General features: G+C 42.3%; 1 protein-coding gene across 1 annotated transcript in view; it reads left to right on the forward strand.

Annotated features, from left to right (window-relative positions):
• KAT6B (lysine acetyltransferase 6B) overlaps window positions 1-14,782 on the forward strand; it is an 88,607-nt gene that overhangs the window by 36,639 nt on the left and 37,186 nt on the right. Inside the window, 5 exon segments of the mRNA XM_054071418.1 lie at window positions 9,590-9,698; window positions 14,314-14,327; window positions 14,329-14,430; window positions 14,568-14,600; window positions 14,603-14,651. Coding sequence (XP_053927393.1) covers window positions 9,590-9,698; window positions 14,314-14,327; window positions 14,329-14,430; window positions 14,568-14,600; window positions 14,603-14,651 — 307 coding nt within the window.

The following is a 14,782-nucleotide window of genomic DNA, read 5'->3' on the forward strand; positions in this document are numbered from 1 at the left end:
TTTTTGTTTATTTGTTGGTGGGCAGGAGGAGGAGAGAAGGGGAGAGAAGAGCTCAGCAGCAGTTAAACCACAGCCCAGGAATTTCCCCAGCAGAAGGAGAGGGGTTGCTGTCCCAAAGAACGAAGCAGAGGAATTGCTATGAAGCCACTGTATTCAGCTTGTGAATTTTGCCAGACAGCAGCAGCTAGAAGTATTGTCTTAGCGATAGCTTAACAGTGCAAGTTTGTTTTCTGAGGTATAATGAAACTTCAGAAGTATTTAAGGGGGAGAGACTGTGTCAGGCAATGCGATAAACTGCTCCTGACTTGTCTTTCGTGAAGGATCCTCTTCTGAAAGCATTGCACTGTTCCTCAGTGTGCCCTCTGCAGTCTCAGCTCACTGACATCCATACTGAGTGTCAGTAGCGCTTTAAGTTCTCTGTTTATAAAGAAAGCAGTATTTGTTGTGATGCACAAGTGCCTGTCCTTTCTGCCTGCTCTCAGCTCCCCAGGTGAACAAACTGGCATGTGTGCCATATCACATTGGAGCATGGCCATTGTATGCAGCCTTTGGGCCTCCCTGCCAGCACCAAAAAGGGTGCTGATTGCTCTGTGTCATCAGAGATACTGAATGTAAGAGGAAGAGAGAGAGAACACCTTTACAGATGTCCTAAGAAATGGAAAAATGGCCTGGAAAATGCCAGGAAAAATAGAAAAATGCACTCATCCACCCCTCTTCCCCTATTTAATGGAAGAAATGATCTCTGTATAAAAGTACATACTAATGTACACACTAATGTACTAGTGTGTAAAGTACAATACTACCTGGCTGTTTCAGAGTTACGTTGTGGCATTTGGGTGTCGTGGAGCAGAGTCCAATATGTGCATGTCTGTGCTGTGACTTTGGTGGTGAGGCAGCTCCTGTAAACTCATGGAAGAGTTGGAATTAATGCTTCTAAAGTATCAGTGTGATATATGCCCTCTCCTGCCCTTATTTCCACCTCCTTCAAATCAACTCTTCTGTCTTGCCATCGTAGTCATTATTCTCTCAGCTGGAGCGCCCAGGCCATTCGGGCTTTGAATGTGTTACTGGTGGCCTACAATGGGGATTAAAAAGGGACTAGGTGCACTTACTTTTGGCTTTCTTTAAATTTGGCTTTCTTTGTCTGTATTTTGACCATATATAACTTGAATTAATCGCATATGAATTTATTGGCAGGCTGGAAATGTAAGTCTGAGAGCATTTAGTTGCAATGTAAGTTTGATTTGAGCGTGACCCAAGCCCGATGAGGTCTGTCTCCAATGACAAATAAAGCTGCTGTCATTAGGAGAAGGTTCCTGATCTCAGTTGTGCATTACAGAAAAAGTTGCATGGGGTAGGTTTGCGTTTCTGAAGTTCTGTTAAACATCATTTCAAGAAATACCTGTCATTTAAAAAAACAAGGAAGATTAGAGTGAAAAATAGTTTTCAATTGCTGGGTTCATTTGCTTTATGTATTTTGGCTTTTAAACTTTCAGCTTTGCTATGTTTTGAGTAATAAAATAATACAAGGGCTTTTGTGTGATATTAATGCTTTCCCCTTCCTCTACCTCTTGTCGTGTTTTGTCACTGTCATCTCTCTTCAAGTGAGGATTTATTTTTCATGCAAGTTGTTGTTTTCTTTGGCAGGAGCCATGACTGAGCCTATGTGAAATTATGTCATGTCTGAGAAGGTCTGTGTGTGATTAATTAGCCCATCGTGAAACCGTTCTGGTCTGTGTGGAATAACCAGATCATACCTTTTAGTTACTTGGCAGTGGCAGAAGGTGCTCTGGTCAGATCAAGTAACTTTGGAGCACTTTGTGTTAACTCTTCTGTATGTGACCTGCTTACATTGGGAACATGAAATATGTTCTTAATCGAGACCTCTTGTTTGGGCTCAAAACAAACATTAAAGGGAACTATGACTGTGTCTTATTTCCCAAATAGTAATGTTTATAGTTGTTTGCTTAATGCCAAGCACCCTTTAAATGGCTGCTTCTGAGAGAATTTTGCAAGGAACTATAACAAGGGGGAATGATATTCTATCCAGACTGCATTGGCGTCAGTGTCACTGCTCTCTGATGCCAGCGGGGTCAGTGTATCAACCAGAGTTTCAAGTCTGGAAAAGGCTTTCAGTACAGTTTGTGCTACAAGGTTAGTTGGGTAGTGGGTGTTTGGTTGGTCTTGTGGTGTTGTTTGTTTAAGAAATCTGTTCAGTAAAGTTAAATTCTGTTTCAGAAATTCCAGGGTGCAGATGTTGGTTCTTGGAGATGGTGACTTGGTTTGCAAGATGAGTTGCAAACCAAGTGAAGGCTTTCAGGTTATGTTGTAATTTCAAAGTAGAGAAAGAGAGAGCAAGCAAGGACCCCTACCATGGGCTGGCTTGTGTGGAATTTGTTACAGGCTGTTATCGAAGGGATCTGTGTTCAGACAAGGAGCTCTCAAAACCTTTTTTACACTCCTTAAAAATTCTACTGTGCATCACTTAATTGGTGTTTCCCAATGCTTGCTTTTGGTGAAACAGAGGGGGACACTGTGCTCACCTGAAGTGTAATGACTAATTTGAATGAGCTTGGGTGTTCAAGAACTCCACCTGTAGGGGTTCGTTTTTTCTCTGAGTTGATGTCATTCTTCCTCATGTGATAAGTGTGGATGCTTAGCTGTGAGCATTTTAAATACTGGAGACTCAGCAGCTGAAGGGCAAGAGGTGTGAATAACGCTTTAATTTAAACAGTTGAGGAATAGTAGTATAGCCAGTCGCACTGCATGTGCCTTGGGATCCACTGGCTGCTTGCTACTTCTCACTGGTTAAGGGAGACACATTCCTCAACCCAGCCTGTAACGGAGCCTATAGTAGAGTTTGTAGGGATTAGGATTGCAAGCTTCTGTGCAGAGGTCAGGGTCAGGATCTGTTGTATTTCTCTGCTGGTGCTAGAGCAGCAACAGCGAGAACATGAAAGGAAAACTGAGATGCTTGGTGGAGCAAAGATTGTTGTGACCCTTCTCCTGTCCTCTTGTCCTGGTGGTAGGACTTGTACCAAGTAGTATGGCAAATTCATATTATTGGTGGGACAGAGAACAGCCTCTTGGATTTTATGGGGTTTGTTTGATACCACAGACTCTGAAGTGATGGTGGTGTTTGACTGAAGCCAGGGGTCTGAGTGCCTGACTGTGTTTCCAGAAGACATTGAATATAAGCTGCTGCAATATGTTATATTTTACCTGGCTTAAATGTAACCATTGAAGGCAAAACACAAGTCCATCTCCTTTAAGTGCCTTTCATTTAACTTCATTTAGCAGGCCTGCCTGGAAACCTTTCCAAGGAAAGATGATCTTGTGTGAGATAGGTACTGGTGGTGGTCTAAGCTGGGGCGTCCGTGGTTTGGCTGTTTAACAGTGCTTTATTCTACTGGAGATAATTGTACTGGATTTGGATAATAAACTGCAGTGATCTTGGGTTTAATTATAACATGTTTTGGTTTGGGCAGGGTGACTTCCTCACAATGTATCGATACTGAATGTTACCTGTTCATAGAAAGCAGCAAGTTCTAAGAGCAACTTGTTTCATCTGAATCTGCTTGTAGGTGCTTTACAGATCTGGCAGGTTTTCAGTGGCATTGCGTCCTAAGCGATGGGTTGGGAGGGTAAGTGCCTGTGAGTGATTTCAGTGTCTTGGCTGTCAAACAAACTGCTTTTCTTCTCTCAAGAGTATTAAGTGCAGTTCCTGTTAGGGGCCAAAAAAAAAAAAAAAGAATATTAGCACTTAACCAGCTGTTTGTCCAGCTTTTTACCCCTTCAGAAGGGAGAATAGGAATGACATGTGCACTAACTAACTGAAAATTAGATTTTTGTTACCTTTGTTGCCCTGTAGCTCACCTGGTAGAGTAGTATGGTAGTACCAGTGGTTTTACCAAATAAAACCCAATGACTTGGCCACAGAAAGCGCAGTGGCCTGGCCTCTGTCCTTGTTGCCCACAGGAATACAGGTGTTGAGTCACCTTTGTTTTCTGCTGCTGGCACCTCAATGAGAGCAATCACTGTGGTATTTACAGTGCTGTTATTGTCTACACCTGGAACAATGGTACTAGCAGAAAGGATGTCAAGTTAAATGCTTGTGTTAAAACTGAATCTTTGTTTTTAGAGAAAATTGCACAACAAACCCAAACCAGAGCTCTTATTTAACGCTTCCATTTCACAATCACATCAGTAGGAGAAATCTAAAGAATTAGCTGTCTTGAATTTGCAGCGTTAATAATTTTGTTGTGGTCCAGATGTATTGTTCTCTGTAGGTATGTGAGGCAATGGGCAGATAGTTCTTGATGTTGTGGAAATGCAGCTGCTTTATCATGAAGGAGAACGGGGCTCTGCCTGTTTCATTTCAAATAGTGTTTCAAACGCTGTCCCACTCTCCTGTCCCCCTGCCTCTGTGTTTAGGGTGGAGCTGCTCAAATCTAGATAGTGCTGACAGCAAACGCCCCAAAGAGTAAACTAAAATATGCATATGATCAATGTAATATGCAATTAAACATTTTCCCTGAGCAATTAGCGTCAAGACAACTAATAATTACCCTGTGCCACATTGCAAACATATTATAGACATTTATGTAGGATGTCTTTGGTAATAAGTTATGACTAAAAACATGCGTATGTACAAACATCTGAGTGAACATCACATTATGGCAATGAAGTATGTGCTTTTGTACTGGGGTTTATTTAATCTGCTGAAAAGCAATACTTTTCCCCAAAGAATGTAAAGCCCAACATGCCCATGAGATCATGGCCTGTGAATGCACCCCTGCCAACCTGCTCATGATCCCATGGGCTGCCTGCTTTATCCTGGCTGCACTGCAGGAACAGTGGAGTTTGGAATTGTGAAATGCAATCCCGCTCAAACAACTGTGTGTGCGTGGGGTAAAGGCCAATGGATTCCACGCCAATAAGTAGGGAAATCTCTTAAGCATATGAAGAAAAGGTGGAAATAAGAAACAAGTGAGGAACAGGACTGTAGAAGTTGGATATTTTAGTAATGAAGTTCACTCCTGAATGAATACCTAGAGATATGCTTGAAGGTGAGGCTCTCAACAGGACTAATGGTGGTGACGCTGTGTGGTTTTCACTTTGTGTCATCAAACACAACCGAATGACGTTGTGGTTGATGGTGCAGAAGAGGAGGTCGTGATGAGGATGACAATGATAGGTCATTGTTTTAAAGGCTTAACTGCAGAGTGTTGGGAATAAGAGAAATGTATGAGGCTCTTGACGTAAGTAACAATGAAGTTATTTGTAGGAGACTTAGAATCAGTCTTTTACCTTCAGCTACTTTAGATCAAACCACAACAGACATCCAGATGGATTTAAAGGGGTGAGTTTTGAAAGAGGTGTGAAGTGTGAAAAGTCTTATTTCTTTGGAAAAAGCAGTATTCAAGGTACCTAAAAAGCAAAGGCATCACCTGAAGATGAGCTTATACTTCAACTAATGATTGCTGTGTGAGGAGTAATGCAGCTTTAGGTGTGACGAGCTGCAGCAGTGGTTCTGCTGTGGTCCATGGGAGTCAGCAGTCTGCTTCCAGGAGGGAATGAAGAAAAGTGAGCTTGTTGGTACACTGGAAGCATAAGAATGTAAATTTGGGCAGGTGATCTCGGGGGCTGCATCCTGAGGGTTTCTAAGCCAGAATTACTGATGGCAGTAGAGGTACCTTGCTACATAGTACATGGTTTTAACACTGCTTAGAAGACTAGCAGGCTGTGGTGGTTGGGTGTGTGATGTTTTAAAGGACCAATTGACTATGGCAGTGGGATGTATGACACATAAACAAGTGTTGTTCAGTTTTTAATTGGAAAGTAACATAAAAACCAGTCCATTTACAGGTACTGAGTTCATGGTCTCATATTGCTGTATGATGTATAATGTATTTAAAATAAAACCAAATCAAATCCTATTGTCTGGCTCCTTTTTGTGATACTCCAGTTTCTGAACATAACCACATGTTGGCACGGTGTATGAATATGCTGTAAATCTGCCCCTGCTGCAGTTGGACATGGCTGTTTGGGTCAGCCTTTACATTTGGATGTTCAGTTCCCAGTGACCTAGAAAACCAAAAGCTTGAAAGCTGTAATTTACTTTGTTTCCAGAATTAAAAGAATGTAACATTCTTCTGGTGTATTAGCCCTGTTGAAGAAATAATTGTCAGTTCCTGGATTAGTGTCCTTAGGAGCTATCTCCAGTGACAGAGCAGGGACTTTGCTCGTAGGTTTTGTTGCACATCTATTAATGCATTTCTTAAATATTAGATGGTGTGGTTGAATAACAAGAAAACTATTGATGGCTCACCTGCTATAAAATATTGCCATGTTGACTAACTGGCCAGACTAGTTCCTACAAGAGATGGAATGGGATTATCCTTGCAGGTTGACTCATCAGTCTTCCAGAGGATGATGACACCCAAGCTCTATTTTAGAAGTGAAACTAGTGATTAAGAGATACAGGTAGGAGTACTTTTGTGTTTGGATTGTATTCTGACTCAGTCAAAATAACAAGCGAAAGCAAAAAAGCCCCCACTAAGATCCAGCCTGAGCCCCACTTGTTTCCTCCTAACGAGGACAGTTGTGAGGCAGCAGTGGTGCTGCCAGTGGGAGGGTGAGTTTTCTGTGACTGGGCAAGCTAAAGCCATACAGTGCTGCGGTTTGTTTGCTGTGCTGACAAGAGAGTGTGTGTTCTTAGTTTTCCGTAGCTCAGAGATCAGAGCCAGGACACAGGTGTTGATGTCAGTGGTTTCCCAATGTATACCGAAGCTAGAAGGCTGCTTGGAAACTGGGGTGTGGATTGATGAAGGATTTGAAAGCTGCCCACTGCGTTTGGTGTAGGAACATCATTCGTGTAGCCCTGAACTGCCAACAACCTTTGTCCTTTGTTTTACCTTCAGTTAACAACAAAAAAAAAGGATGGGTGGGTGGGTGTGTTGAGCTGGGGAAGTAAATGAATGCTGGCGAATGGCCAGGTCTGTCCCTAGAGCAGGGAAAAGATCTTGGGAAGATAAATGAGACTGTGTGCCTGGATTTGTTTCGTTACATGAATGATGGGTGATGCTCTGTGCATTATTTATCAGAGTGAGCCTTTCTGAAATAGCTGAAGCACGGTTATATCAAAGGGAAGGAGAATGTTGCGGTTGCCAAGAGCTGATTTTTTACTGGATTCCCCTAAAAGATTACTCCTTCATTTAAAATTCTCTGTGTTACACTTGAATAGCAGTTCAGATGGGTCCACAAGGTGCTGCAAGGGAACTGTTGTGTTTGGGCAGCTCCGGACCATTGTTCTGCTGCTCATTATTGGTGCACTTCATGTATTTGTTTGGTTAATACCATTTTGCTCCAAGCACAGGTCTGTTTAACAGTGTAAAGATTGGACAGATCTGTTGAATGATGATATCTTAGTGGCAAGAACAATAACTCATTTTCTTTTATTTGGTTATGATTTGTTTTTAATTTGCAGGTGAAGAATCCTGTAGGTAGTTGGTATTCCCTTTCCCTCCCACGGAATTACCAGTCTCATTCAGTGCCCTCCTGTCAAAACCGACAAATGGGATCAATACATCTTTTAAAATTTTGTGAAGTCTGACTAATTTGGAAATCTGCCAGTTTTATAACTTAGACAGTTATTTCTGTCCAGGTAGCAATTGAATACTTTATCTCCATATAATCTGAAACAGAGGTGTCGGTAAGGCCAAGAACTACAGATGCTGTTTGTTCCTGTTGGTTCTAAGCAGGTGGTGGTGCAGTTCCTGATGGTGCTTTATGGAAGAGTGCAGACCTCTCCGTGCTTGTGAAAAGCTGGCTCCTCTGATCGTCTGTTGTGTATATTCTTTCGGTACACAAACATGTCAATATTCCAATAGTCAGATTGCAAAGCGATGAGTCATGAGTGGAGCTTCCAAGGGCTGAGCTTGAGGAGGAGTCCTATGCCTGTGTTTGTATGGAAGTGATGCTGGGCTGGGGTAAAGGGGTGAGTGGCCTTGTGGCTGGGCAAGACAGCTTTGCCTCACTGCTGCCAGTATTCCATGGAATCTGCTGCTTGATTCAAGATGATTCTAAAGCTGGTTTCAGTATTTCTGTATGCTGTTGAGTTGCGGTATAAGGGCGTATCAACATGGAAGTGATACTTCCCTTATGATGATGCCCTTAAAGCCAGGCATTTCCTGCTTCCCAAAGCTGCGATGGAATACAGTTGTGTAGGTCAGGTGATGAGAGAGTGTCAGCCTTTGGGGTGTTGTGGTGTAGAGTGGGACTGTGAAAAAACTGAAAGGTAAACAAATGAATAATTACTTTGCTATATCAAACTAAAGGCATGCCTTAGCTGGAAACCATGGATTTGTGGAAGAAACTGGTTTCAGTTGTGAGTTGTGATGCTCGCTATGAGAATCCAGCCTGGGCAGGTACTCATTTATTGGAGTGTTCCATGTGAAGAAATGGTTGCACATAATTTTAGGTGTTACAGATCTGATTGCAGAAACTTCTCTGTAGGCATCAATGAATTAATATTTTGAATGACACAGATAGTAGCTTCAATAAAGCTTTAGAATCGACTGCAGAAGCTGTTTGTGGGTATTTTATCACTGGTAATTTGTCACCTAGCAGATCAGGAAGATTGGCAAGCAAATTTCTGTCAATTCTTTATTTTTTCTCTGAGAAGTTATGTGTGTTCCTCCCAGATACTGAAAGATTTGCATGGGTTTCTCATTCCAGTTGTGTATTGTAGCTGAGGGGACTCATCAAGCAGGAGTAGATAACTGTTCATCTGTTGAACCCAGTGGTTTTAGCCTAGAATAGTAGTTTGAGAGGGAGATGTGAGTGTGTTGGATGGAAAAGTAATAAATAATGTCTTAAATTTGAGAGTTTTCTTTAAAGTTGCTGTTTTTCTTGTAGTAGTGTTGTCCCCACTCAGTGATCCTTACTAGCTTGTAACTAGCTTTAAGCTGAAAGAGGGAAGATTTAGATGAAGTATTAGGAAGAAATATTCTCCTGTGAGGGTGGGGAGGCACTGGCCCAGGTTGTGCAGAGAAGTTGTGGCTGCCCCATCCCTGGAGGTGTTCAAGGCCAAGTTGGATGGGGCTTGGAACAACCTGATCCAGGGGAAGGTGTCCCTGCCCAAGGCAGGCAGCTGGAACTGGATGAGCTCTAGAGTCCATCCCAACCCAAACCAATCCTATGATTCTTGTGGAATGGAGCTATATTCATCAGTAGTAAAGACTGGTTCATATCTTAATCTTGGAATGCTTTTGTATCTGAAGAACAAGTGGTTGTGTTCATGAGTTGAAGTGGTGAGCTCAAGAAAAGCATCCTAAGTTCTAGGTTTTTCTCATTTTTGTTAATGCTAGGCTTGTCTTGAAGGTGTTCACATTCATCAGTGCACAAGAGTTGCTTATGATGAGCCAGTTTAATATTTATGAAATAGATTAAAATAATAAACTGTGTTATTTCAGTGTCAGTAAACTGGATCTTTGTCTTGGTAATCAGCATGTGATACAACAGAGGTAAAAGAGGAGACCGCTGAGAAAGGTGCCTGGCTAACTCTTGTCTGTTTATTTTTATCTAGCCACGAGCCGATCCCATCCCGATCTGTAGCTTTTGTTTGGGAACGAAAGAATCCAATCGGGAAAAAAAACCAGAGGAGCTGTTGTCTTGTGCGGACTGCGGCAGCAGCGGTAAGTTGGCTGCATTTACAAATACTGTGAACGTTTGTGTTTAAGTCTGTTTTTTAGGTATTAAAAATATGTTAAACTTGTGAATGCCATCTTCTCTTTGGGCACAGACTGAGAGCTGAAACAAAGGCGGCTGGAAGAGACTTTTTAAATAAAACTGTGTCATCTGGATAACTACAAACGAGAGGTGCAAGGTCATCTTTGTGCCAAAAGTACGGATCTGTTGAGCAAATCGATAGGGAAAGCATACTTGCAAACTGCATGAGTTTGGCTGTTTAGGGTATCTGTGTTTGATCTGAAAGTGCAGTTTTGCATTGTGGTAGCACATGATGATCAAGAATTTTGCTTGCACTGATTAGCAACGTTTCGGAAGCTAAGGAATGATCCTAATAATAAAGATTGTACAGCAGGGGAAATGGCCTCGGGGTGCATCGGGGGAAGTTTAGGTTGGATGTTAGGAAAAATATCTGTACAGAAAGAGTGATGGAGCACTGGAAGAGGCTGCCTAGGGCAGTGGTGGAGTCCCCATCCCTGGAGGGGTTCAAAAAACGGATGGCTGTGGGACCTGGGGACATGGTTTAGTAGGCACAGTGGTGTTGGGCTGCTGGTTGAACAGGATGAGCTTAGAGGTCTTTTCCAGCTTTAATGATGCTGTGATTCTTTGCTGTCGCATGTTTTGTGTATCCAAGTCACTTTTTAAAAAATTCTTTTGTTCTGTGGGGTTTGAAACAGTGGAGCTGTCAGGCAGACACTCTGGGCTGATCACAGATACCTTGTTCCTGTGTGGGGCAGCAGCTCCTGCAGGCCTCCTGTGGCTGTTCTGAACGCGGGCACTTGGTTTCAAGTGAGCTCCTCAGTGAATTTTGAAAGCACTACTGGAGTACACTGTTGCTTTGTGCAGTGCTTGTGCATGGCTGGTACCAACCGTATTCTTGGCCTTGGTTATTCCCGATTCCTAGAGACATTTGGCTTAGGAACTTAAAATTATAGAATGGTTTGGGTTGGAAGGGACCTTAAAACCCATCCTGTTCCATCCGCTGCCACAGGCAGAGACAGCTCCCCCTGGATTAGGGTGTTCCACGCCCCATCCAGTCGGGCTTTGAACACCTCCAGGGATGGGCCAGTCACAACTTCTCTGGATAACCTTGTCAAGGGCTTCCCCACCCTCAGTGTGAAGAATTTCTTCCGAATGTCTAATCCTGATCTTCACCCTTCCAATTTAAAGCTATTCCCCCTTGTCCTGTTTAGTAACTCTATGCCATAAAGCTTTTTCTGGCACAACTGGACGTGCAAATCCTCTGATCAGTTTAGCTGTGCTGAAAAATCCCCTGTGGAAAAGAGCTTTCTAGTGGCAGAGGAGTGATTTGGTTGGTGTAGTTTGTCATGGGAGTGGACTGCTTTTGTTTAGCTGTGCTGGTAAGAAAAACTTCTGCCCATGTAGGCTCATAGCTGCATTGGGAAGTGCATTTGGTAAAGCATTTTGCAGTGTCATAACCGGGATATGCTTTTGATTGTATGCTTCCGCATCTGTCACCTGGTGAGTCTCGTCGCGTTCTAGCCAGTGTACGTTTTTAGTGTATTTAAGTTGATGATTAAACAGCAAAGTAAGGAAGTGGCATTTTCACCCCACCAAATCCCATAGATTTTAAACTGTTTTCCTTAATGCTTTGCAGGTTTCTTGTATTTTGAAATCCATATTCTGATATTTGGCAATGTAATAGGATTTGTGCTTGGTGAGGCTCTGGTATGTGGAGTTTACATTAATCAGGTGAGCTGAGCTATCAGCCGCTCTTCTGCTGGGTAATAATCCTCTGATAGGTCTGAGATGCTTTAGAACTGCAAGTCTTGACTTTCATGGATCACCTTCCATTTGAATTAACACTGATACATACTCTCTGCCTCATTAAGACTAAATTATCTTTAATTAGTTCCTCTGATGTATTAGATATAAAGAATGAAATTTAGAGACTGCCAATCAGATTGCTGGGTGGTTAAACTTTAGCTACTGATGCTGAACTAAAACAAACCCCAATCTCAGTGCAATCTATAAATAATGAAACTTCAGCCAAGCTATTTGTTGTGATTGGATTTGTCGTTTTGGTCACTGCAGCATGTCTCAAAGCTGGTCTTGCTGTCTTAACAAACGGAAAACAAATGGTGTGTGGCCCACAGCAAGGGAATTGCGCAGTTGGTCAGAGATTAAATTGCAGTGCCCACTACTGGCTCTCCTTCAGGGTCTTGTGTCAGTTGCTTGGGTGTCTTCAAGCAATGCTTCTGCACTCTGAAAGCAAGCCATTTGCAGAACTGAACATTTCAGTGCTGTTACTCTCGTTATGTGGTGTTTGGGAGGGGAACAAATTTGGGAATTTGGGCAGAGGACATGGAATGCACAGCTCTGTCATTTTGCACAGGGCATTTTCCAAAGGAGTCAGGGGAGAGATGTCCAATACAAGAAAACATCCTATCACAAAACCAAACTTTGCTTCCCCGCCCCCCCCCGCCTTGTTTGAGTTTGAAAAATTGTTAGGACTTGAGCACTGGAATTGAACTCTGCTTCCATTCTCCCATCCAAGAGGTACAGAAGCAATTGAAGGGCTACTGCTGACACGTTTTATATGGAGTTGTAGGAAGGGGGGGGGTGGCGGCAGGAAGGTTGAGTTATTGGGTGATGGTAATAAATGTTTTTAAAAGAGGGAAAAATAGCTGAAAGTCAAATACTTGTGGGTACTGTCCTTCCACCCAAATGGTGTGTTGGGCTGTGAAAGGAAGAAGGTTTCCGATTCAGGATGGGTAGGGGAGGCTGGAGAGCAGGACAACATAGACATTGGAAGTAAGGTAAGAGGAGTATGGACAGAAAGTGTTTGGAAAGGCTTATGCAGGGATCACTTTAGAAAGGAGACTTAGGCTGCGCTTTAAGAATAAGTGAGTATGGGAGTTGTATCAATCATTGACTGTGGAAGGAGGTTGGCCAGTTGGATAAATAAGTTGCTAGAACCCGACAGATGGAAAAACCCTACTACATACCTGAGATAGGGCATAAATCCTTTCTGCTCATAGCTAAAATCACCCTAAATAATAGACCTTTCTGCCCAAAGTGTTTATTGAACACAAGGGATTTTTGTGGATTGTCTTATGTATTAGTTACCAGCATCTGTATCACAGTTAGAAATAACTAGAGACACTGCATATCCAATTTAGTATGTAATTGTCACTGTAGAATGCTTGCTCTTTAAAAGAATAGTTGTCTTGGCAAAGCCTTGAAAGATAAACAAAGCCCAGATTTGCAATGAAGAAGCAGAAGTGGGCAGATTGAAGGAGGTTAGTCACAAAGGAATGGGATGTTCTGTTTTCACTTCCTGAATCTCACCTCTTTCTGTCACATCAGTGTGTCCACTAATCTTAACCTGTTGTCATTGGAGGGAAAAGGATAAATAGTTACTGTTTAATTTTTGATGGCTTTATTTTAAAGCAAACTTGTTTAATATTCCTGGTGGAAATGGCAAAGCTTTCAGAATCCGAATCTCCAGTAATCAGTTAAACTCATGTGCCACATCAAAATATTAATGCTGCTGAGGTGTAAAAGGGAGTCAAGTAGTTGAACCAGCAGAAACTGCTGTCTGAGACACGTCAAACCAGAGACTGTTTCAAGTTTGAAAACGTCTTGGCAGATATGTCAGCTTCTGGATACGGAAAAATAGTATGGTCTGGCATTTCTGTTTTAGATCAGTTAAACTGACATCCTCTGTTATTTGGAAGCCACAAATGTTCTTTCCCTCTTCAGCTCTTTCACATTGAAAGAAAGTGGCTGCAAAATCAGTGCAGGTCACAGCAACTCCATTCCAAGTGACTACAGGAACCTGTTAAGCTATGGAATAAGTTAAGCAGAGTCCTTTTCAAAAGGTGAAACCGTGCTGATTTGCCCCATTTATGTCCAGTAGACATTACCCTCTACTTGTTAACGTTATATTTGCACTATGTCAGTCTGTGTCCAGAATGAAGAGTGTAAGTAGTATCACCTATTAAAGAAGAAAAGTCTGACGCTTGTGTTCTTCCTGCTAGTCCAACTTAGGAAAACCAGGAAAAGCACATGGCAAATGCATCATCGCGATTCCCGTTTGCACTTTTCCAGTCCTCCAGTGAGTTGTGGCTTGGGAACTTTGAGTGCAGGCAGAATCTTCCTATTCAATATCAATGGATTTTGTTTTAATTGCATCTATTCTCTGATGGTAAAATCAACACTTTAGAATATTAAGGAATGTATTCAGCTGTGGAATTCCTGGAATGAGAAGTAGTTGTGTAGGTAGGTAACAGAGAAATAAATTAACCCTGTTACACCTGGTCTATGTGTGGTTACCAGCCAGTGAGAATGGACAGTTCTTATGTCTGTACTTCTCAGTTATTAATTAAGGCAAAGTTCAAAACAACCATTTAGCCATGATTTGTAGCAGTTACTCTGTACCTCTGTGTTAGCAGTAGTGTTCAATAGTGGGTTGCTAGGTTCTGAAAAGAGCTGATGCTTGCAGGGCTGTGGTGGGGCTGGCTGCATCCTGTTTGAATTGAGACTTAATCTTGCCAATCTTAAATCTCTAGCTTTAAATATTTTGGGGCTTTTTTTTAGGACATCCATCGTGTTTTGAAATTCTGCCCGGAGCTAACATCGAATGTGAAGGCCTTAAGATGGCAGTGTATTGAGTGCAAGAACGTGCAGTGCGTGTAGGATCAAGGCAAAAATGCAGTAAGTGGGACTGGATCTGACTTCACTTTGTTTCATGTAGCTCTGTATTAGCACAAGTACAAATCACTGCTGTATAACTTGAGGCAATGCTGAATTAAATCTCTTTTCCTTTTCCACCCCCTACCCCTGCCTTTCAGGATAACATGCTTTTTTGCGACTCCTGTGGACAGAGGGTTTCCACATGGAGTGCTGTGACCCACCGCTTTCCCGAATGCCAAAAGGTGATAATAAAAATCCTTTCTGTGAAAATGCTTTCATTCACAGTCCTTTCTCATGCTTAGTGACCACAGGCTCTTGCGCATGCTGATTATTTCTGTGTTGGTAAACAGCACGGTGTCAGTCATGTCTGAGA

Source organism: Cuculus canorus, chromosome 7 (assembly GCF_017976375.1).
Source record: "Cuculus canorus isolate bCucCan1 chromosome 7, bCucCan1.pri, whole genome shotgun sequence".
NCBI classification, from domain to species: domain Eukaryota; kingdom Metazoa; phylum Chordata; class Aves; order Cuculiformes; family Cuculidae; genus Cuculus; species Cuculus canorus.